The sequence below is a fragment of the Telopea speciosissima genome, chromosome 4 (assembly GCF_018873765.1).
Source record: "Telopea speciosissima isolate NSW1024214 ecotype Mountain lineage chromosome 4, Tspe_v1, whole genome shotgun sequence".
In the NCBI taxonomy this organism is placed as follows: domain Eukaryota; kingdom Viridiplantae; phylum Streptophyta; class Magnoliopsida; order Proteales; family Proteaceae; genus Telopea; species Telopea speciosissima.
This window is the reverse complement of record NC_057919.1, coordinates 68922487-68948022: the sequence shown is the minus strand read 5'-3', so window position 1 is coordinate 68948022 and position 25536 is coordinate 68922487. Positions and strand designations below refer to the sequence as shown.

General features: G+C 41.2%; 1 protein-coding gene across 1 annotated transcript; it reads left to right on the top strand.

Moving 5' to 3' along the window:
• The first annotated feature begins 457 nt into the window (after positions 1 to 457).
• Positions 458 to 24226, top strand: LOC122660464 (dynein light chain 2, cytoplasmic). The gene is made up of 3 exons (XM_043855777.1): positions 458 to 739; positions 849 to 954; positions 23943 to 24226. The coding sequence occupies exons 1-3, from the start codon at positions 596 to 598 to the stop codon at positions 24023 to 24025; spliced, it is 333 nt and encodes a 110-aa protein (XP_043711712.1). The 5' UTR covers positions 458 to 595; the 3' UTR covers positions 24026 to 24226.
• The last annotated feature ends 1310 nt before the right edge of the window (positions 24227 to 25536 follow it).

Sequence of the window (25536 nt, the reverse complement as noted above, 5' to 3'; positions counted from 1 at the left end):
AAATAGACAGATCGATGAAAAAACAAAAAAAAAAATCGAATAGAGTAAAAAACGGAATACAGAAGAAGCATGTGGGTGCTTTCATTTTTTACTATTTTAATGATAAAAATAATAAAAAATAGAAGAAAAATGGTATGTTAAATAGCTTAGCAGGTTATTAGATGAAAAAGAAGGGCAATCAAGGTATTTAAAAACATTACGGTAGATGGAGATGTAAAAGTTAAAAAACAGGGGAGTATCAGAAAAGAAGTTTAAGGTAAGATGGTTTTAATAAATATAGGCTAACTGTAAGGTAGTGATAGCAATTGCCCCCAAAAAACAATAGAAAAACGAATCGTTCTGTTTTTTTTTTTTTTAAAGGCAAAAAAAAAATAAAAAACAGTGCTTTTTGACGGTGGAGGACTGGAGGGTGGACTGAATCTTATTATTATTTAAAAAAAGAGAAAAAGGACGAGCATAGATTTCACTCACACAAGGAGCAGCAAAGATTACAGTGAAGCAAAGAGCGAGCGAAAGAGGCGGAGAACCCCTTCCTCGTCTCCATTAGTTTGGAGCTGTGTCCAAGGCCAAGAGAGAAGAAGATAAAAGAGTAGCGATGGATGAGAAGAAGAGAAGCAAACACTCCTCCGATGACAAAAAATCGTCTTCCGCATCCCTTGTTTCTGGCAATAATGTTATCATCAAAAGTGCGGACATGAAGGAGGACCTGCAGAAAGAGGCGATCGATTGTGCTCTCTCCGTTAGCTCTCTCTCTCTCTCAATATAATATCATTTTCGCCCCCGCTCTTGGTTTTGTTACATTGAATTGATCCTGATCTTCTTGCACAAATGGAACTCGAATGGTGTAGGCTTTTGAGAAAAACACCGTGGAGAAGGATATTGCAGAACACATCAAGAAAGAGTTCGACAAGAAGCATGGACCTACCTGGCATTGTATCGTCGGTCGCAATTTCGGTAAACCCATCATCATCATCATCAGCTCTGTTCCCCTCTACCCAACTCCGCTCCAACTCCAAGTCAACATTATATCTCGAACCATGAAATGTTGAGGCATTTGAATAATTATAACTTATCTGCGATGATTTGTGTCGTTTTGATATATATAACCCTGTCTATGATGGTTGCGGTTAATTTATTTTGAGGAGCAATCAGGGAAAGTTAATAAAATCAGAAAGATCTTTTGCTAGTTCGTAATCTTACCATAGCCCATCAATTGAGCAACTAAAATATATATATATATATATTTAAGAAATGTTCGATATTCATCATCCACAGGACCAATTACTCCCTTTTATCTTCAGACCCTACTAACTCTAGTGAAATAATTTTCTCTTTATAAGTGTAGAGATCCATACCAGTCAGTTTCTTGATACACAAATCACGTGCTCATGTTAAATTCTTTGGTGAAACACGCAAAACTATAGAGAATGTTACAGAATCCAAGGAACTCAAAGAATCCTAGAATACCTTTAATGCAGGAGCATCTTGAACTTTAGAGCATGTTGAGTAATTGCAGATTATTAATATCACCTTTCTTTGGAACTACATTTGGAAGGTCATAACTTGTCTATTTGGCATGGTTTGGTGCCACTGGGACCTTGTTTAGTTTATTACCAGTAAGATCAAGGTTTTGGAACTTTGATCTGTTTTGGGAAATTTTCGACCAGTTTGCTGAGAAGGTATCATGCTGTGATAATAGTTCTATTTTGGAAGTCTAAATTAATTGATAGTTCTAGTTAATATTCCAGTTTAGAGCTTTATTTTCTTTATGGGAAAAGGCTGGGCAAACCGGCCAAGTACTGCAAGCTAGCGCCTGCTTTGTCTATCTGACTATCTCTCTCTTCCCCCCTTTGAAATGACCCTCCTGCCCCTCCTGTATGATGCCCCGTCCCCCGCCTCCATCGGTGCCACCTGCTAGCCTATTGTACGCGGGTGGTGTGCCTATTCCTCTCCCGTTCTTTATTTGTGGAGCATCCATGGGAGTTGCTAAATTTTTAACTTGGGTTAAAATGTTAACTCTGAGGTTCAGCACTGCAAAATAGTTTAAAAAATTAGATAATCAAAGAGTTCGGGGTTTTTAGTGAGTTTGCGGGTCTAGAAGGTATAAAATGTTTCTGTTTGTTCACAGGAGTCAACATGTTTTTGGAAATTAGTAAGTTTTGTTCTTATTTTTCAATTTTGTAGATTATATAGGAAGGGGGCAGCCAAGAAATGTAGTTATAAATTTTATTTGCTTTATGTATTTGAAGTTGAGACTTTGCTTTCTTGCTGCTCTATTGATTGGTGCCCTTGAGTTCTAGTGTTAGTTGGTGTTTCCACCAAATGCTAGGTCCTCTCTCTCTTATCTTTTAAGTATTTGGGACTGATACTTTTGTGGTACACCAGTTCTATCCTACAGCAATCTTCCAAGGTGATCTTAGAGACTCAAAAAAATGTTGAAAAGATTCCAAAGAAGATTATTTGTGGGCTCACAATTTGAAAGTAAGAGTTTATATTTGACCCATGTTTTGGAGAATTGAGCTCACACAATTGCACTTCCATGGCTGGACCGGATTGACTCAGTCTGGAGATCAAGGCCGAGAAAACCAGGTTCAAACCTGGCTTTTGGTCCGTTTGAGATAATTAGGGCTTTATTTACTTGTTAGGGCTACTTTATGTAATTTCATTTTGTTGTTTTATTCCTGTTGATATCTATTGTAGAATTAGGAAGTTGATTCAAGTTCAAAGTCAGTTTAAGGGTTCGATTAGGTCTTAGTCTTTGAATCTTTATATTTGGATACAATTTATAGGGATGGACAGATTGGAGTTGAATGAAATTTTTATTGAGTTACACTGATTGCTGGCTACCATGAGATTTGAAATCTTGGTTTGACTGCTGATTTCTTCCTTTCCCTGATCAGATTATCTCTTCCGATGATTCTCCTCCTTATCAGGCGATCTCTTGCTTAATCCATCCATTATTCTTCTTTGTATCCTTATGATCTTCCTTCCTTTCTTTATTCTTCTTTCCTGGTATTCTGGTTACTGTTGTTCCCTTTTTCCCTGTTACCTGCGGTACTCTTGGTTTGGACTGAGATTTTGGGAGCTAGTTTACTCCCCTTAGGGCGACCCAAATCCTAGGTCCTCGTCCCCAAAATCATCATCTTCTGTTAGGTCCAAACCAGCAACCACGTCTGGTTGCAATAGTACCACCAAATACAAATTTTCAGGAATGTATTTTAATTTTACAGACTGATAAATCAGATGCTTGTTAGTTGGAAGCAATTGATCTTTGAGTTTTTGACCTTCCCATAAAATTTTAGGCCAATCAGAGGCCATAAGGGTGAGACTTCTCACCTTGAATAAAGTCTGGTTGCCACTGATTTGTTGATGTTGTTAGGTTGAAAATGAATAATTCTGTTAATTACAGACAGATCGTAGTTGTTATTATGTAAAATCTCTTCCTTTCTGATTTCGATTTCTAAGTATCCCCACTGTATTAAAAAAATTGAGAAATGTCCTCACTTCAAATTTTTATTTCCTTTTTAATCATGATTCTATTTCTTGCCTGAAAGAGGTCCTGAACAATTCAGAAAATTATGAAATTAACAATACTTTTTTAAATTTGATTTTTATCACTCATTGTGGGCCTGTAGCGACCCAAAGTTGTTTTTTTTTTAAAACCCGGGGTTGCATTATGGGCCTAATAAGAAAGGGTTGGGCATGTCCTGTATCAGTGGGGCTTGCATTCTGATGTTCAAGCAAATCATCCTGCATCCAACTTCAAAACCTTCAACATTTTACTTCTTTGGCATCATATCATTCGAGAGGGCCTGTGCAACGTGAATCAAGTGATCCAACAATATAACGGTAAACTTTATAGCATAGAAAGTCTGTTAAGGAAGAAAAATATTGTAATATGTGTTAAAGGGTAAAGTTGTCATAGGGGTAATATTGTCCTTGTACCTATTCCAGATGTTCCTTCTCATATTATAAATAAAGAATGGTTGTAGTCACACTGACTAAGCCAGTATTCATGAATTTCAACATGGTATCAGAGCCAAAATTCATCCGAGAATATGGGACATAATTTTTCTTTCTTTCTTTCTCTCTCTTTTTCGTGATCTCGCCCTAGCAGCACCACCGTCCCTCACCACTCGACTTCCGCCAGCCTCCACCAGCCTTCCGCGACCCTCTCGCCCTTCCTCTCTTTCTCGCGAGAGCCCTCGTCTCCTTTGCCGCCTTCTTTTTTCCACCCTTGGTGGTGAGTTGACTCCCACCAAGGGCTGTTTTTGCCTCCCTATGCATTAAAATTTTTGGGGGTATTTTTTTCCTTGTTCTTGAGAATTTATTTTTCACTAGCCACCATGCCTGACAATTCCGAGATTACATCAGCTTCCTCTGACCCTGATTGCACGTCGCAGTGTGTCTTTCTTCCCTTTCCAGCCAGCTCCATTAAATTAAATGGAAGCAACTATCTGGTGTGGTCTTGCTCCTGCTTGTTTGCTATTGGTTCCCAGGGTCTTTTTGGATACATCTTCGGGACAACTGTTAGGCCTACTGAGGCTGGTCTGGCCCAAGATAGGTGGATGAATTTTAATTTCTAGGTCATGTCTTATCTGGTTAATTCCATGGACCAAGAGATTGCCAGACGCTACCGTCTTCTTGATACGGCTGCCAAGATCTGGAAAACAGCCCAAGACACCTACTCTCAGGTAGGGAATGCTGCCCAATGTTATGAACTCTGTTAAAAAATCCTCTCGACAAAGCAGTTGGAGTTGTCTCTTTCTCAATATTATAACAAGATGTGCACTATGTGGCAGCAATTGGATTTTTTGGGGACCTTCATTGCCACCTGTGATGTTGATGCCACGACTTTCCGGAAGTGGGAAGATGGCTTACGGGTTTTTTATTTTTTGGCCGGTCTTAATATTGAGTTTGATCAGATCCGGACAACTATATTGAATCGTGATCCTCTACCTACTCTTGAGCAGGCTTATGCAATTCTTGCGGCAAAAGATAGTCGCCAGACAGCCATGGTTAATCCCATCAATCAAGAGAGATTGGCTCTCCTTTCTGGGTCTCAGAGTGCTTCCCGTGGGAACTCTTCCCGCAGTCCTGGTGGTGATCGTCCTCCTATTAAATGTAATCACTGTGGGAAGGACTGGCATACCCAAGACCGATGTTGGAAGCTTCATGGTCGCCCTGCAGGTACCCGTGGGCGGGGGAAGGGTGGATCAAATCGTTCCAACAATGCCCGGGCAAACCAGGCATCTACTGAAGAGCAGACTACTGAACACTCTCTTTCTTAGGTTGTGGAAGAACTTCAACATCTCCGAAATATGATGACACGTTTGGACACCTCTTCCCCTGGGTCTCCTTCTTTGACTACTTCGGCTGTTTCCTTGTCATCTGACTCCACTACCACTCATTCTACAGGTATTTCATTTGGTGGGAATTGCACCTCGGTCGTACCTGATTCTTGGGTCATTACTCTGGTGCAACCGACCATACGATAGGTTCTTCCTCCCTTTTTTTTTTTTTTTCAAATATTCTACTTTATCTGGCCATGATAAAGTTCATGTTGCTGATGGGTCTCTTTCTCCAATCTCGGGTAAGGGATCTATTCAATGCACCTCTTCTCTGTCTTTCTTTTGTATTGCATGTTCCTAAGTCCTCTATTAATCTGTTATCCATTAGTAGTTTAACTAGGGAATTAAACTGCAAAATAACATTTTTTTTCCCAATCATTGTTTGTTCTAGGATTTGGTAACGGGTCGTACGATTGCATGTGGTAAAATGGTTGGTGGTTTGTACGTGCTTGACAGTTCGCCGACAGCATTGACATCTCATGCCTTTTCTTCTGATTCTACCTCTGCATTACTTGAATTAAATAAGTGGCATCGCCGTTTGGGGCATCCACTATTGAGTGTTTTATCTACTTTATTTCCTAATTTATTCAAACAATGTAATCCTAATGATTTTTCTTGTGATGCTTGCACTCTGGCAAAGCAAACTAGGAATGTTTACCCTATTTCTGATAGTAGAAGAGTGACTCCTTTTGGTTTAATATATTCTGATGTGTGGGGACCAGTCCGGTGTGTTTCTACTTCTGGTTTTCGATGGTTTGTAACATTTATTGACTGTTATAGTCGCACTACATGAGTATATTTGATGCACAACAAGAGTGATGTTTTTACTTGTTTCCGACTATTTCACAAGATGGTTCAAACTCAATTTGATGCAAAGGTGAAAATTTTATGGTCTGACAACGGCAAGGAATACATGGATGGAGCTTTTCGCAACTATTTGGACTCTCATGGTATTATACATCAGACGTCCTGCGCCGATACTCTTGCTTAGAATGGTGTGGCTGAATGAAAGAGCAAACACTTTTTGGAGGTTGCTCGCTCCCTTATGTTTGCCATGATTGTTCCTTCCCGTTTCTGGGGCGATGCCATTCTAGCAGCCACATACCTGATTAACAGGCTTCCTTCACGTGTCTTAGCTGGTCGTTGCCCTTTGGATGTTTTATTGGGATTACCTATGTTTGCTGTCCCTCCAAAGGTCTTTGGCTGTGTGGTTTTCGCCCGAAACCACCATCCTCATGGGAAATTTGACCCCAAAGGTCTTCGGTGTATTTTTCTTGGATATTTAGGTACCCAGAAAGGGTATAAGTGCTACCATCCTCCTACTAGGAAATTGTTTGTGACCATGGATGTGGTCTTTCGGGAGTCTGAAGCTTATTTTGCACCTCTGGTACATCTTCAGGGGGAGATTCCAAGTGATGAAGATGTACCTTTAATTGCTCTCTTGGATATAAATGTTCCTACCATAGAGGATGTGTCTGTTGAATTAGAGAATGGGATTACCAGTCAGGAATAGGAGCAAGGACAGAATGGGCAGCCTATAGTCCAGGAGGAGTCTGGGAATCAAAAGAGTTGAAGACGTTCTCTCGGGGAACATATTTCCCTCCTCGTGGAACTTGGCACAAAGAGACCACCACCATTGCTCCCACACAATCAGTACCTGCTCCAAGTTCTGCTCCTAGTCATCACTCTGTTAAGTCTATTCCTGATCCTGGTCTTGATTTACCCATTGCTATTCGAAAATCCGAGTGGAGTTGTACTCACCACCCAATTTCCAATTTTGTTTTGTATAATTCTCTAACTCCTTCATTCCATGCTTTTGTCTCTTTGTTATCCTCCGTTTTTATTCCTAACAATTGGCAGGAAGCAATAGCCGAACAGAAATGAAAGGAGGCAATGAGTGAAAAAATGCATGCCCTGGAGAAATAAAACCTGGGATTTGAAGGTCCTTCCACCAGAAAAGAAACCCGTCTGGGGAGGGTCATAATGTACGCAGCCTTACCCCTGCTTTCACAGAGAGGCTGTTTCCCGACTCGAACCCGTGACTACCTGGTCACAATGGAGCAACCCTTACCGTTGCACCAGGGCCTGTCCTCAGTGTCCTAATCTTACCATGAACTAAATTAAGACAACTTATTTCATAAAAAAAATAAAAAATTAAGACAACTTAAAATATGGCTGGACTTATAAAGTCCCTAATCCAGCCAACTATTTACAATAAAAGTATAATAAAATAAGATGAAAATAAACTGCTGAGTATTACAGCTTGACTTGGAGTCTTGGACAGATCAGATAAGATTCCAGGTTCATTGAACCTAAACAATTAAACCAGGATTGAACAAAAAAACTGGTTCACAATTGTATTGAACCAACCAACCCACACCAAACCAATTATGAATTACGCATTATACAATAGCTCTGTGGAGGCAGGGCAATTCTAATTCAGTTTTTGTGCTTAAAAATATTGAAGGATATGGGTATTCATAGACCCAGGGGCTGCACCTCATTTCCTTGTTCAATTACTGTTCTGGGAAATAAAATAACACTTGTTACCAGAGGAATTGGCTTTCTTTATGTTCCATTGATATAGAGAGGGGGGGGGGGGGGAGGGGGATTATTGGCTTTCTTAGGTTTTGGAGTCCACAAGATCCAGAAAGGGTTTTACCGTGTCTTAATTTGATCCAGTTGTTATGTGTGTCATGTGGCTCAAGTTGTTTAGAGAATATGTTATTTATTTTGTCATTTTTAAAATCTCCATGTGTGTACTTCTTGGTTTATCTTGTCTTCCATGAAATTTTGAGTCTTCAATTGAGATTTCTTCAGTATCATTGGGTCATTAAGTTATTTTGGGATTAAGGAGATCTGGGTGATCACAGGTAGATAGGTCTTCCAGTTTTCTCTTGTACCCCAATTACAGTATGTGTCCTAGTAGGGCAAACAAAAAGAGGGAATTTCAATTTAGATTAGTTGATTTGAAGATCGGAGTTTTCACATCTTTTGGCTTTAGTTGGAGTATTAAGGGTTTCTAGCTCCTAATTATGGTTGTTGTGCCCTATATATACTACTGCTGGTTACTTATTTTTTTTGGTTGCTGGCTTATTTCCAAAGGGATTCTTTGTGTTCTTGCTATCAAATCTCTTGCAAATGACTGTTGCAAGCACGGTCATAGCCTCGGAAACCAGCATGTTTGACAAATTCCTGGGTTTATATCATTCCCTTGAGTTGTTGTAAGTTTCATGCACAGACTTGAAATATCACCAAGCTTTGAAATGCCTCTTGATTTAAGAGTTTAGGGTTTAGTAGTAGGCTTAGAAACCTACCAGCCTGTATTGAGTGGTTTTCCACAATGATTGATCAATCAAAACTTCTAAATTTTTGCTCCAGCAGAATAGCATTGTCGACTAGACCAAAGGAGGGAAATTAAAACATGCCGTGTTCAAGTAATCCTTAGTTGGATCTCTTTCTGACTGTTGAACAAGTCAAAATTCCATTTCTCTCTGTTATAGTGTGATCATCTCAAATGGTGTTCCTGAGGGGAGTCATTCTGGTTTTTCTGCATCTGACTAAGGTTTATTAGTGGTGCACGGGTGCTTGATTATTATTCTTTGATTACTGGTGCACTGAATTTTGGGATATGGCTCTTGAAGTTCTTCCCATGTCAACATGTGTTTGACACAGAACCCCATGTCACCACAGCCGGGCACAATGTTGGGCCTGCCATTGAGAGACACAGGAAGGAGGTGGGGGAGGAGGGAAGAAAGGAGGAGGAGAGAAAGAACGGAACAATATAAATATGCACTGCTACAAGCTCAATGTGATAAGCCAAAAGCCGCTGCAAGAAGAGCATGAAAACAATAATCTGTGGGGGAGGGAAGAAAGGAGGAGAGAAAGAATGGAACACACATAAATATGCACTGCTACAAGCTCAATGCGATGAGCCAAAAGCCGCTGCAAGAAGAGCTTGAAACAATAATCTGTTAATGCATACCTGGAAATCGGCATTGCTGCCAGTTGAAACCACCAGAAGGCACTGATGCATGGTTGTGACTTGTGAATCCCATTTTGTTCAAATGAGAGAATCATCTTTTGCCACGGGGAGTCTACTCCTCTCCAACATTGTGAATCACCTTTTGTTCAGTGATTGAAGAAAACCTAACACCATAGAAGTTGGTGCCGCAGCAAGTGGTTACAACCTATTCTTCAAATGACAGAATGAATAGAACCCCAGCACAGCTTCTTTGCTTATAGTCCATTTCATTTGTGCCCATACATACTTTCACCTAGTCCCCTTGACTTTATAGGACAGTCATATGACCGGCTATGATGTATGGGGTGGAATGTTGGGCAGTTAAGAAGCGTCATATAGATAAACTCAGTGTAGTGGAGATGAGGATGTTGAGATGGATGAGTGGCAAAACTAGGAAGGATAAGGAATGATCATATCAGAGCTGATTTGGGAGTAGCTCCAATACATAATAAGTTACAAGAAAATCGTTTAAGGTGGTATGACCATGTTCAACGGAGGTCTTTGGATGCTCCAATACGGAGGAGTGATTTGATTTAGATTGAAGGAACTAAAAGAGCCAGGGGCAGACCTAAACTCACCTTAGGAGAAATGGTGAGGAAAGACATGCATAGCTTAGGCCTTGTATCAAGTATGACCTCGAATAGAGTTGATTGGAGAACAAGGACCCATGTAGCCGACCTCATTTAGTTGGGATAAGGCTGAGTTGTTGTTGTTGTATCTGTCCCTAGACACACACACACACACAATTATATTGTGCCCTCAATCTCAAAACGTACTTGTTTTTTTAAGAACATAAATAATGAAAAGATGGATAGGCTCATATTTACGTACATAAATGATGAAAAGATGAGTAGTGTCATACATACATACATTTATGCATACACATACATTTATTTATTTGTTTATTTGTCTGTTTGTTTATCCTGTTAGTCTTTCTGGTTTTCAAGTAATTGTTGTGTCCAACACTCCATGTCCATGTCCATACATCATATATGGTGCATTTGTAGGAGTGGAGGCGTATCACCTGAGATGAGTAGTGTCATACATACATACATGTATGCATACACATACATTTATTTATTTGTTTGTTTGTCTGTTTGTTTATCCTGTTAGTCTTTCTGGTTTTCAAGTAATTGTTGTGTCCAACACTCCATGTCCATGTCCACACATCATATATGGTGCATTTGTAGGAGTGGAGGCCTATCACCTACAGGATCATACTTTACCTGTGTCTAGAGCAAATCCTGGAGAATACTGTGTGATCGGTGTATCCCTTTAAAGTTTAAAGGAAAATTTTATAGGATTGTCATTAGACCAGCTATGATGTACGAGTCAGAATGTTGGGCTGTGAAGAAGTGCCACATAAATAAACTTGCTGTTGCAGAGATGAGGATATTGAGATGGATGAGTGGGAAAACTAGGAAGGATAAAGTAAGGAATGATCATATTAGATCTGGGTTGGGAGTAGCCCCGATTCATGATAAAATTAGAGAGAATTGTTTGAGATGGTATGGCCATGTTCAACGGAGGCCTTCAGAGGCCCCAGTCCGAAGGAGTGATATGATCCTGATTGAGGGAGCCAAAAGAACTAGGGGTAGGCCTAAGATAACCTTAGGAGAAGTGGTGAAGGAAGACATGCTTAGCTTAGGCCTTGCACCTAGTATGACCTCAAATAGAGTTATTTGGAGATCAAATATCTATGAGGCCTTGCTCCTAGTATGAGCTCAAATAGAGTTATTTGGAGATCAAATATCCATGCGGTCGACCCCATTTAGCTGGTCTTTGTTGTTATGAGGCTGTTGTTTGTATTACACCCCTCTTCGAGACCCAGTGCAGAATGTCGGGCAGTTAAGAAGCGGTACGTAGTTAAGAAGGGTCGATGCCCTAGAGATTGTTGATGTTGTTCCCCCCCCACCCTCCTTTTTACTTCTTTTTTACATATTGTCACATAGTTATCAAGGCGTCGCCATGGCCTCAAGGCTCCTTGGTCGCCTTGGACGCCTTGGGTGCCATGGCGGGCGCCTTGCCGCCATGGCGGTGTCGCCTTGAATTTTGCCCCTCTAAAACGCCATGGTCGCTTTCCCGCCTTGATAACTATGTCTCTTATAAAAGGACAGCCTGGGAATATCCATTCTTCGATGCCCCGTTTGGTAAAGAGAGTGTGGTTAGCTTGGCTCTGGGAATATCCATTCTTCAGAATAGCCTGCCGGAAGCGCTCAAACCATGCCTTTGGTGACTGTTTGAGGCCATACAGTGCCTTCTTGAGGAGGCATACTTTCCCTTCAGCTGAAGGTATTTTGAAGCCTGGTGGGGTTTGCATGTACACTTCCTCTTCCAAGTCTCTATGAAGAAATGCATTCTTCACATCTAACTGATATAATGGCCAATCTTTATTGGCATCCAATGATAAAAGAACTCTTATAGAGTTGTGCTTAGCCACATGAGCAAATGTCTCCTGATAGTCAATTCCATAGACTTGACTGTACCCCTTGGCCACCAACCTTGCTTTGTATCTCTCAACAGTACCATCAGATTTATACTTGATTGTGTAGACCCATCTGCATCCAACTGGGACATGTCCCTTGGGAAGATCCACCAATTGCCAAGTACCATTCTTCTCAAGTGCCATCATCTCCTCAGTCATAGCTTGTCTCCACTTTGGGTCAGACATAGCATTAGTAACATTCTTGGGAATAGAAGCAGTAGAGAGAGCAGGAATAAAGCCTAGAACTGTAGGAGAAAGAGCATCATAGGAAACAAACTGGGCTATAGGATTAGTACAACCTCTTTTCCCTTTTCTAACAGCAATAAGAAGGTCTAAATTAGACGGAGGGGAATGGATGTCACCTAATTGAGGAGACTGAATCTCAGGATGTGGATCCAAAGAGGGCTCTTGGTAGGTCTTCTTTCCCTTACTCTTTAAGCTTTCACATTTTTGGTACTGAATGTGGAAATCCTTCTCATTACCAGAGCCATTTTCAACAACCAATTCTGTTTCAACCAATTTAGTATTCACACTTGATTGATCATCAGTATCAACCACATCCACAGTCATGTGTTTGCCAATGTCAAGCATAAAAGGAGAGATAGGTAGAGGAAAATGAAGGAAATCAACAGCCTGTTCACTTCCACAATTCTCCTCCTGAAGAGGATGCTGAGAAGGGGCAAAGAAAGGGACAGATTCAAGGAAGGTGACATCTTTGGAGATAAGGCACCTTCGAGAAGAGGGCTAATAACACTTGTAACCCTTGGTAGTAGAAGAGTACCCAAGAAAGAGACACTGGTAGGCATGCGATTGATGAGAAAGGAAGCAATGAGAAGAGTTGCAGACCAGAAGGTCTTGGGAACATGCATGCCAAACAAGAGACTACGGGTGACCTCCAATAAATGGTGATTTTTCTTCTCAGCAACCCCATATTGTTGGAGGTGTGTCAACACACGCTAGCTGATGGATAATACCATTATTAGTAAAGAAGGTTTGGAGGCCACCAAACATATATTCTCCCCCTTTTTCAGACCGAAAAATTTTGATGCGAGTATCAATCTGAGTAAGGATCATCTGATAAAAATTCTTAAATGCATCACAAACATCACTTTTATGTTTCTTAAGAATAGTCCAAGTAGCTTGAGAAAAATCATCAACAAATGACACAAAGTAACGATAGCCAAATAAAATAGTAGGGGAAGGTCCCCAAACATCAATATGCAAAATATGGAAGGGAGTAGAAGTTCTATTACCGTGATATGGATAAGAAGAAAGACAGTGTTTGGCTAACATACATGGTTTATATTGAAAAGCATGAGAAGAAGCAATAGGAGAGAATAAGTGACGTAATTGTTTCCTCATTACAACAAAAGATGGATGGCCAAGACGACGATGCCATAACATAACAGACTCCACAAAACTACTATCATTACGTCCACAGACATAGGACTGAGCTATGAGCAAATAATGTTCAACAAGAACGGGGACTACCCGAGCTAATGATAGAGGTAAGAACACTTTCCGGCTAGGTCCCATTAAATGATCATAACGATATCGTGGAAATGCTGCACAGACCCATATATATAGGAACGGAAACAGAATCACCTTGATACTAAACCGGATCGAGCCTGGGATCTTCTTGGAAATGGGAAGATCTAGGATAGGCGGCCAACTTCCTAGAGAGAGTGATGTGTATGGACCAAGTGAGTAGGGATGCAGCTCCGTGGGCCGCTACTCAGGCTTGATAGGTGGTGGTATCACACCCTTCTCAAAGGAACCGTACGTGACACTCTCATGTCATATGGCTCCGTTCGGAATCAGGACCTCCCCTTTCCTCTTGGTAAAGGCCTTGCTCCTCACATCTACTACCAATAATCCTCTTTGTTACCAAATCTTGAAAAAGACAATGAGAAGGAAAAAAGTGACACTACGGTTCAGAGATTTAGTTAAATGACTCACAGATAGAAGATTAAGGGTAAGGTTAGGGACATGAAGAACAGAAGTAAGAGAAATAGATGATGTAACAGGGATCCTACCCTTACCAAAGATGGAGGAAAGGGAGCCATTGGCTACCTTAACCTTATCCTTACCAGAGCAAATGATATAGGAATCATAATAATGGGACGTACCAGTCATGTGGTCAGTGGCATCAGAGTCAATGACCCAAGACTGGGCTGCAGTAGAAGCTGAGGTGGAGACCTGCAAAGCTGAGGATGAAGAGGAGCTGGCCACTGTAGGTGTAGAAGAAGTACTAAGCTGTGACATGACTCGGCGAACCACTGCATCTACTAAAGTGGAGTCACCTGTGTAGCATCTGCCTTAGTCATCACAGAGTGTGCTCAAGCTCCCCCTCTACGACCACCATGAGTACCACCTCGTGTACCAGGGAGATGACCATGAAGAGTCCAACACCTATCCTTAGTATGTCCAGATCGCCCACAATGATCACATTTAGACCTGTCTCGACCCACTCCACTAGTACTACTTGTCTCCACTACTCTGTCTTCCCCACGGTTAGGCCCTTGACCTCTACCACCTCCATGGGTGTCATGGAAAGAACTAAAATTGAGAGCTGATCTCTTAAGGGATGATGCTAGTGGTGGATCCATAGCGACACGCCAACTCTCCTCACTCTATAAGTAGTTACAAACCTCATCAAGGGATGGAAGAGGGGACCGGCCTAAAATCTGGAACCTGATTGGTTCATAATCTAGGTTAAGGTCACCAAGTAAAGTGAAGACACGCTCCTTTTCAAGAGTGCGATACACCTTTGCATCATCCTCTGGATTGGTCAACTGAATGTCCCTGTAGTGGCCATACTCCTCCAAGAGACTAATATAAGCATTGTAGTACTCAGAAATGGTCCTCTCACCCTTCCTCATTGAATTAATTTTTTGGTGAAGCTGATTGACCTTGGCAGAGTCACCTACCCTATCAAATGTTTGGGAGACACTGTCCCAACTTGCCTTGGCAGTTTCTTTCCGCATAAATCTTCTCCCAATCTCGGGGTTTATAGAGAAGATTAGCTTGGTCATCACTGTGGAATTTTTGGTCTCCCATTTATCATAGCTAGGAGAACCAACTCTGGGGCTTTAATAGCACCTGTAATATACCCAAGCTTCCCTTTGCTCCTAACGGAAAGCTTCACTGAGTATGATCAGTCCAAGTAATTAGTGCTATCAAGCTTCACAATAGAGATCTGTGGGTGTGAGTTCTCATAAATAAACTGAGGAGCTGTTGGAGTAGGCTGTGAATCAGCCGAACCAAGCCTAGATGTAGCTGAATCAACCATATTGTAAGGGAAATAACACTTGACTATAAACAGGAGTGCCAAAGACAAATGGAGAGTACACACTCAACCCAAATATAGAACTCAACACCAGAGTCGAATTTCAGCATGGTAGAAAACACATATAACTAGAGGAAAATTTCAATCTAACACTTTCCAAGAAGAAATATCAGCTTAAACAAGCTCAAAGACTTCATACAAGCTGCTCATAACCATTCCTCAACAAAGAGTTTGACATATTGCATTTCAAATGCAAGGAAAAAGGAAACCAAACATTCCGGCTTTACATTGACAAAAACTGTTGGATTGTATGGGCCAGAATATCGTGGGGGTATTCTGGACATTTTCTTCTTTTATTATGTTTCTTTTGTTTCTTTGGTATGTGGGTTTTAGTCCCACATTGCTTATTGTAATTCTGTCCTATGTTTTCATTATTATAAATAGATGTGCTTGGTGTGATCATAATCATCCAAGCATTCATACTCTAATTCTAATCTGTTAACATGGTATCAGAGCAGATTTCGAATTAGAGACACCCCCTCTCTCTCTTCCATTCTCGATTTCAGCCTCTTCTTTCTTTCATTCTCGAGTTCTTCCCTCTCCTTGCCCCTTGTTCTTCATTCTCCCCTATTAGGGCAGCCACTGATGAGGTGATCAATAATGTAGTCCTAGATAGGTAGGAGACCTACTAGGAGCCAAAAAACAGGATCAAATAACAAAAGGGGCTGCTGGTTCGAATGGACAGCACTAGGATTTAGGTTAATTCCAAGGGTTAGGGTAGGATAATGGGAATATAGTTTATACGATTATACTAGGCAGGTTTTGGGGAGTTTAGAAAGCTAGATTTGGTTAGGTTTAGATGAGAATTCAAAATTCCAGAAATTAGGGTTAGGGTTTCAGGTTTTGGGTTTTAGAAATTAGGTCAAATTTAGGGTTTTGAAAGACAAATATGGGCAGCAGCTTGGGTCGAGTGTAGGGGGTGTTAAGGAGAGGCTGTGGTTTGAATTTGAAGTAATTCTAATGGTTAAATATGGCTGGGCAGCAAGATCTAGGGTTTAATGGAGTTAGGGTTTATGGGATTCAAACCAAGAAGGGGATCGATTGGGGGAAAGGATTAGAGGGTTAGAAGAAGAAATTGGGTGTCAAAGTTACTGGAGATTCCACTGGCAGCAGCTTGAACAGATGTGAAGGATAGAACCACCTTCGAATTGAAGAAGATACTCCCAGCCGTTACGGCATAAGGAGTCAACCGGATTCCACCAGTCCCTTTCCACCTTGATAGAACCACAAGGATGCACACTCATAAGGAGCAACACTCAACAGAGCAGGGCAGCAGCAGTGACAGCAAACAAAAGCTTTTCATTAATCAAAATTCGTATTCAATGCTGGCCTCCCTTACAAACTTATATAGAAGACTCAAAAATAGACTTAGACACTAAAAAGGAAAGGCTAACCCTATCCCTAACCTATTAGGTAACTTAAACTGACTAGGAAACTGAAATACTAAAGGAAATAGACTCAAAACATGGCTGGACTTATAGAGTCATAATCCAGCCCAACTTACATCACATGACCACTTAAGTAGTCACATGTCCACTTACCAAGTCACATGATCACTTAAATTGAACCAATTGGATGTAACCAATTTGAACCGGTTCAATTAAAAACATAAAAATAAAATGGTTCAATTAAAAGCATAAAAATAAACTAAGTATTGGGCTAATCCCGTATACAACCTATATACCCCTAGTTTGGGCTCATTAAAGTGGCCTATTACATAGAAAACCCTTGGAATCAAAGGCCTAACATATATATATCCTAACCCTAGACTTATTCCTAATAAAAGAAGCCTAGTTTGGTGATAATTCTGCATCAATCAATAGATCCAGTGGCTGCCCTCCATTACCTCATTCTATGATCAAGTTTTTTGATCGATAGGGTCAATTCCACCTCCAGTTGCTGCCTGCGATATTTGAAGATTCAGTTTTTTTTTGGATTGCTTTCACTCCCTTCCAAGGAACCAATCTACCTCATTGAAGACTCAAGACCTGCAGCAGTGTTTACTATTCTGGATTAGTTCCTATCTCCAACAGCTTTGAAGATGTCCTAGATCGATTATTCTTCCACCAAATTAGGGTTTTTTCAAAACCTTGAGCAATATCGATCTAGGGGTTGCAGGTTTCTGTTGCGGCTGATATTTGGCAGGGTGATTCAGCATTACTAGAGGGCCACTCGATCCCAATTTCAGCTCCATCTGCTGTGTTTTTGCTATCCTTCTTCCCTACATCGATTTCAGCATATTCAGGGTTTTTTTCCCTAAACCCTATAAAAATCGATATAAGGGATTCCCTTTGCTGCTGCTGCTGCTGATTTTTGGAGACCTTTATTCTACCATTACCAGAGGGCTCTCATCCAATTTTCAGCCCTTAGCTTGAAGGATTTCTTGGGTTTCTCTTCACAACAGCGCCTCTCTACGATTTGGGCTTTTCTACTATCCTCATGGGTGACTCAGTGGATTCGACTGCTATTTCTGTTGGTGATGGACTAAGCAAATCAGATTATCATACCTTTCCTCCTAATCCAATCAAGTTGGATGGCACTAATTACTTGCTTTGGTCTAGGTTTGCTTCCTTTGCCATTGCTGGCCGTGGCCTTACTGGTCATGTTAATGGCACCAGTGTTATGCCAACTGAGATTGGAGCTGCTCAAGATAGGTGGATTGCCAACAATGGAGTTCTCATGTCCTACCTAATTGGCTCTATGACAACCGATTTGCAGCATAATTTTCTTCTCCTTGACACAGCCTCCGAGATTTGGGCTGCTTGCAAGGAAATCTACGGGTAGCTTAGCAATGATGCCCATGTATATGAACTCAGGAAGAAGGTCCTTCACACTACTCAGGGAGAATTGACAATCTCCAAATACTATGCTACTTTGCGCAGCCTTTGGCAGCAATTGGATCACTTTTCTGATTTTCACCCAAGTACAACTGTTGACATTACCTCATATAAGAAACATGTGGACAAGATCAGAGTTTATGATTTCTTTGGCTGGGTTAAATATGGAGTATGATCAGATTCGGGTTCAAGTGTTGGGTCACAAACCTTTTCCCACACTTGAACAGTCCTATGCACTGGTTTCCTCTGAAGAAAACCGTAGGGCTGCCATGTTGCACCCTCCTATTACTGACAGGTCAGCCCTTCAGACTGCTGCCCCGACTGCTCTTGCACCTACAGGCACTACTTCTACCGATTCTACTACTGGTACTATTGTTTGTGAGCACTGTCACAAGCCGTACCACACCAAAGACAAGTGCTGGAAACTTCATGGGAAGCCGGCTGACTTTGAAGCTAAGAGGGCTGCCAAGAAAAAGCCAAAGAATGAAGCCAACCATACTGAGTCTGTTACCACTCCCCCTGCTACTGACACTGGTCTATCCCAGGACGATTTACAGGCATTCCTCCGTGTGTTAAGGACCTCCGCTGCTGCTGCCTCTACTACATCCGCTGCAACTGCCAACTCTTCTGCTCCTTCAGGTTCACACTTTGCCCGGTCAGGTATTCCATTTGGTGGTCACTGTGCTTCTGTAGCTTCCCATCCTTGGATCATAGATTCTGGAGCTACAGACCACATGACCGGTTCCTCTAGCCTGTTTCATCGTTATTCTCCCACTTCTGGGAAAGATAAGGTCAAAGTAGCTGATAGTTCCCTTTCCTCTATATCTGGAAAAAGAATCATCAACAACACACGACCTGTCTTAAGGAGAAAGAGGGTGAACCTATTAACAAGGGTTGTTATCAGCGATTAGTGGGCAAACTAATCTACCTCTCTCACACACGACCTGACATAGCCATTGCTGTAAGTTTGGTGAGCCAGTTTATGCATGATCCCTATTCCTCTCACTTGGAGGTAGTTGGTCGTATTTTGCGGTATTTGAAGTCTGCTCCAGGAAAAGGAATCCTTCTCTCTCCCAATGGTCACTTGAAGGTTGAAGCTTATACTGATGCTGATTGGGTTGGTTCCAAGGACAGAAAATCTATCTCTGGCTATTGTTCCTTTGTGGGTAGGAACCTTATCACATGGCGTAGCAAAAAGCAGAATGTTGTGGCAAGGTCCAGTGCTGAAGCCGAATTTCATGCAATGGCACGAGGAATTTGTGAACTTCTATGGCTTAGAGGATTGTTGCAGGATATTGGTGTTGCTGTCCATTTTCTCATGTTGCTTTATTGTGACAACAAAGCAGCCATTAGCATTGCTTATAACCCTGTCCAGCATGATTGTACTAAGCATGTGGAGGTTGACCGACATTTCATCAAGGAGAAGCTCGAAGCCAGACTCATTTGTGTTCCCTTTGTGAAGTCTGCTGATCAATTGGTTGATGTGTTCACTGAGGGACTAAGTGGCAAACTGTTTCTTCCTATCTTAGTCAAGTTGGGCATGCATGACATATATGCTCCAACATGAGGAGTGTTGGATTGTATGGGCCAGAATATCGTGGGGGTATTCTGGATATTTTCTTCTTTTATTATGTTTCTTTTGTATGTGGGTTTTAGTCCCACATTGCTTATTGTAATTTTGTCCTATGTTTTCATAATTATAACTAGATGTGCTTGGGGTGATCATAATCATCGAAGCATTCATACTCTAATTCTAATCTGTTAATAGAAACAGAGGTTCCACGAAAAAGGGTTATGCTCACAAATGGTTGTCAATCAGCAAGGGAAGGCATATGAGGCATGAGGGACACCTTTGGGCGATTCTAGTGACCCAGTCTAAGACCCAAACACATGCCGAGAGAGAGAGAGATAGAGAACCTGCAACTTGAGACTGGCGGTAATCCTTCCAGCAGCTTGGTAAGTGTCAAATCTTCAACAAAACTTCAATCCAGCTCAAGTAGCATCTTCAAATGTCTAAATAGGCTATATAAGGCCTATTTCATGCTTCTTCAACTATGGTTTACATAGAAGTCTCCTCGAAATCCTAGGGCATAAGGATTTCAAAGAGAAGAAAAAAATGGGAACAAGAGACTGATTACGACTCTCAAACCTAGTGCTTTGATACCAAGTTGGATTTTAGTTAAGAATGTAAGTAGAAAAAGGAGAATAGGATGAAGGAAAAAGAAGAAGATAGGAGAGGAAGAAGGATACAAGAGAGAAGAAGAGAGAGTATTTCGATTCTAATGGCTTGTGTGTGAGAGAGATCTGTCAACACCTATATTACTTCATTAATAGAAATGAGAATATTACATACACCTCCCTAGGGAGGTAAAAGGTAAGAAAGGTAAAAAATAGAAAATACACAATAGGGCAACTAGACAAAAGGCTAGTTCCCAAACTACCCTTATAACATAACTTCTAACAACTCTAACATATTTTTTCGTAATCCCCAAACTAACCTTGCATGCATGTAAGATGACCCTTTTACCCTAGGGATAAAAAATGATGAGAAGGCATAGAGTCACCTTCTTCCTCAGAACTTCATCTTCTCCGGCGAAGGTGAGACGCTCGACTCCGAGCTTGTGGATTCTAATCAAATCCACAGCGATTCACAGAGGAAACAACCATGACCACAAGGCTTATCGCTTCGAAGCTTTGAGAAATATACTGCAACAGAAGGGGGTGCCCTACCTGCTTCCGAGCTCTCTCCACGGCCGCCGCAGTAGTGACCATGGCAGAACCATCGCCAATTCAACAAGTAGAAACATCCGCTCTACCTGGATGAGCAAGCCAACCCTCAGTCGACCCTAGGGTTTTGGATGCCAAGCTCCCTTTCACTACGGAGGCTGAGATTGATCGCACAGTTGATCCTGTAATTCTGATGATAATTCAATGGGCAGAGTACTAATCCCCTTCGGAGCTTGAATCTCTGACAGAAACAGTGAGCTGAAAATCCCCTTCAGAGCTTGAATCCCCATTTTTAGCTGAAAAAAATCCAAACCTTTCAATCCATTTGCCATAGCGCATAATCTCTCGCTTCACCTCCAATGCACAATCTCTCCCTACTGCTCACCGCTGCTACTCACCGCCACTTGCAGAGGTCGATACGAAAAACTCTGCCATTGATCCCCTCACTGCAGGTCCAATACATGTATGCTTTATCTTCAAAGGCTCTCTGGGTTCTCACTGATCGTAATAGCTTGTATTTGGATCTACACTTTGCCTCTTTCTTGTTTGTAAGCAAAATTGCAGCACTACCTGCAGGAGTAAACAAAGTAAAGTTTTCGATTATAGTTAACTTGGGAAAAATGCCAGTTATTTTTTAGCTATTACTTGGAATGGTCATTGCTTGCGTACCATCCAGTGGAGAATTTCTGTGCAGAGAACGATGGTGAAGGAATTCTTGTGAATCTTTAACAGATTGCTAGCTAAATCAACACCAATCGCACCGGCGCTGCAACCCATTCCAGAGAGATTTAAGCTCTTAGTAGATGCAGTGGTTCGCCGAGTGATGTCATAGCTGAGTACTTCTTCTACATCTACAGTAGCCAGCTCCTCTTTATCCTCAGCTTTGCAGGTTTCCACTTCAGCTTCTACTGCAGCCCAGTCTTGTTACAAAACCTTGGGTTGCATCACCTAGTACCAACTTTGTCACTCAAATTCTGGAGAAAGATGGGGCAGAATTTGTAAAAGATTTTTGGTCCATCAGTGTGCTGCAGTGCTGGTAAGATTTTGGTAGAGATAATGCTCCCGTATCAAATGAAAACTTTGTTGGGTGTTACGCCTTTTCATTTGTTATTTATTTGCCCATGGAGCAGTAGTGCAACTCAAATGAACTCAACTAAGCTGATGTAAATTCTGGCCAGAGGAAGAGATAAGGGACCAGCCCCCGCCCCCCCCCTTCCCCCCATGAGATGGACCAGATCGAGTCAGCCCAGCAGGGCCAACTCGAGCCAGCCAAGCAGGGGTCCAAGATGCCCAACGATTGCAGTAGTCAAAGATGCTCTCCAATTTTGAGAGGAAGATGCTCCACGATTTTGCTAGGATCCTCCTTTGACCAGTCAGCTGGATTTGGTGCACTTTAGTAGTTTCCATATTTATTAGTTTCTAATTTGTTGCTGAAGTATAAAGCCAAGTAGTTTTAATTTAGTCAACTTCTATTTAATTAGGATTTAGTAGTTTCTATTTTAGATTAGCTTTTATTTTTGAGAAGTTTCTATTCTATTGTAAGCTTGCCTAAGCTATTAAAAGGCATCACATCTTAATGAAAGATCAGAATTTAGAGAAAAGAATCTTCAGGCCAATTTAGCCATCGAGTATGGGAGTTTTCCTTGTGCTGCAACAGTTGAGATAGCTGTAGGTGAGAGACCCAGGCTGAGAGAGCCATTCCCCTACCCCCTTTTCTTCTATCTTCTCTTCTTCCCCTACTCGAACTCCACATTCTCTGTTGTTTGAGACCATAATTGAGTGCTGCTGCTGCATCAGTGAAGGACCAGAATACATCCCCATATTCAACTAGAAACTGCTGCTGCTGATCACAACCACAGAAGGATTGAGTCACCCCTGCAGATCAGTTTTCTGCCCAAAATTCTCCAGCAACTTCGAGCCTACACTTCTCTGCAACCTGAGCCTTGTCTCAGTATGGCTTTTGAGGGCTGAACCCTGTCAAGGAGAGCTACACTCGATCCCTGTTTGGAGTCCAAGTTGCTGCTGGTTTGCAAGATCTCATCAAACTTTCTAATTTTGATTCCAGTTCATATCTCAGCAACCAGCCATCATAATAGGATGAAATTTGGAGCAGAATGCCCTCTCCTCATACCCTCCACTTGATCCAAGTCTGGATCCAAACTGCTGGCTGATTTGGTTTTATTTCTCTTAGTTACTAATTCTGATTTTGTTGCTAATTTGATGTTCTGCTGTAACCTATCATCAATCCTACTGTAGAGTGGTTCTTGCTTGAACCCCTTCTACATTATAAGCCTTGTAACTAAATGGAGTTAGCTACACGGATCCTATTTTGCCTTTCAACGCTATTCAGAGCCATACTTGCTGTCATCCGTAATCCATGAATGTCCTTCTCACCAGTTCTAAGTTCATTTTGGGCATCCAAGGAATGGTAATCACTAGCTATGTTAAATTGATCAAGTGTTCCCAGGCATCTTTAAAGTTATCAAAGGACCTGATTTCTAATGAGATCAGTATCATTGTTCAATCCTATTATTTAGTTTCCTTGAGAGCTTCAATGGACTGGGGTGTCAGTCTAAATGTCCATCTGTAAGTAGATTTAGCACCGGTTAACCCCCCCCTCTTTGCCTTCCTTTTAAGTTGTGCATTTTAGCAGAACTAAAGTCAGATTATAAACCATTACAGTTGATATTTTCTCCTAAAATTTGAGCTCATTAATATTGGGAGGTTTTCTGTATCAGTTTATTTTTATTCCATTCATTTTTCACTCTTCACACTGTTACGATTATGCAGTCCATCTAGTCCGGCCCTCAGTTGCGTAAAGTATCAGCTGTGATGTTACTATGTGAGGAATCTGAATAGGCTCCATGTCAAAAAGTTTAGACATTGACATGACTAAATTCACTCTTTCGTACCTCTCATTTTCTTTTGGATGCAAAATTTATTTCACATTTTGTGACATATAACATATACGTTGGATTTCTGAGCATTTAAATTAGACAATGATTAAAAAAAAAATTTGTGCAAGTGAGTCTGTCAGCTGCATCATCTAGTAGATATATTCAAAATGTTATATTTCTTTCATTCATTGTCAAAATTAAGTCTGACATCATTTCTATTGGCAAATACAGTTCAATGCTCTGACTTAGCTATTTCAATTGACTGTTTACAGGTTCATATGTCACTCATGAGACAAACCACTTTGTCTACTTCTATTTGGATCAAAAAGCAATTTTGCTATTCAAATCTGGTTGATGGTGGGGGTTTACTGTGGTAATAAGATGTTGGTGAGTTTATGATTAGGTGACTAAATATAGCAAATATGTGTCAATTGAATACTTCTCAAGCAAAATCTCTTGCAGGATGGTGTGCACAATCTGTATATTGACTTGCATCCCGGATTGGATTGGAACACTAAATCTATTGATTGATTGACCACTAGGTTTCTTTTCTTGTTCATGATTTTGTTTGTTTAAATGTGTGGCTAATACAGGTGGGCGAGCCTTAGCGCCATGGTTAAGTTGTGCCATTGCAACCTGTTGGCTGCAGGTTCAAAATTCGGAAACAGCCTCTGCTGCAAAGAAGGGGGTAAGGCTACGTACATTTGCCCCTCCCAGACCCTGCAGTAGCGGGAGCCTTGTGCACTAGGACGCGCTTTTTTTTAAAATGTGTGGTTAATACGGGATGTTAAAAGCAGGTCTACTGTCTGCTGATTTAGCACGTAGTGCTCTACTTAGGATGCAGGGTGAGGCCATTTGTGCAATGCTGCTGGATGGATAAACCACCCCGAATCCGAATCTGGATTGGTTTTGGCCGGTTGGCGAGGAATCGGTAAGAATGGCCTCAAATATGCCATAACCCTAGTTTTTGGAAGGGGATCGGGCCTCAACCAATTCAAATCCGAAATCCTGATTTTGGAAACCCTGCTGGAAACCCTAATACATTTCGTTGGACCTGTGACACTCTTGCTTATTAATCAAATTTCTAATTGTTAGCATACAGATTGATAAGTTTGAACAATGCTAATGGTAGGGTCCATCATGAATCACGGATCTTTCAACTTTTGTATCTGTGATTGATAAGTCATGTTTGGATGTTTATAGGAATTTTTCTCATGTGCCCTTTATTAATTGCTTTTTCATCGGCTTCAACGAAAAAATATCTACATTGACGCATTTTTCTATTTTCGGTGAGTGGGGAGACCCGCATGGGACCTAGCTGTCTCACCCGATCATATCAAATGACAGAAAGGGAATTTAGGGGTCTCTTTGATAATACGGGTGGACTAAGTGAACTAGCTTGGCTCAATGTTTGCCCACCTCGGTATCAGTGGATATTCGTGGCTGTATCGATCACCGTTGATACCGATATGATATAAATTGAGCCCGGATTAGGGATTTTGTTCTTTAAACTGAAATCAAGGGTAAGCTTGTCTGATATCTTATCGGTTGAGTTTTGAAGGTAACCGATACCCGTAAAACCATGGATTATAATGATATCAAATTGGAAATGATTTTAATCCGCTTGACTATGTGCTCTATAAACTACAAGGGTCCGTTTGTTTGCCAAATAAAAGTGGGATATGTATAAAGGAATGGAAAAAGTGTATTATTTTCCTATAAAATATCAAGGACGTGTGTGTTTGTTTGTTTGCCGAATAAAAATGGGATAGGCAAAAAGAGGTGAAAATAATGGACAATTTTTCCATAAAATATCAAAGATATGTGTTTGAGTACATGGAGTGAGAAATTTCCAGACAAGCCATT

Bases quoted from the DNA above. Each gene is read 5' to 3' on its own strand.
- LOC122660464 (XM_043855777.1), top strand. From the start codon at position 596: ATGGATGAGAAGAAGAGAAGCAAACACTCCTCCGATGACAAAAAATCG. The intron at 740-848 runs GTTAGCTCTCTC...CGAATGGTGTAG, and splicing joins CGATCGATTGTGCTCTCTCC to GCTTTTGAGAAAAACACCGT. The intron at 955-23,942 runs GTAAACCCATCA...GACTGTTTACAG, and splicing joins TATCGTCGGTCGCAATTTCG to GTTCATATGTCACTCATGAG.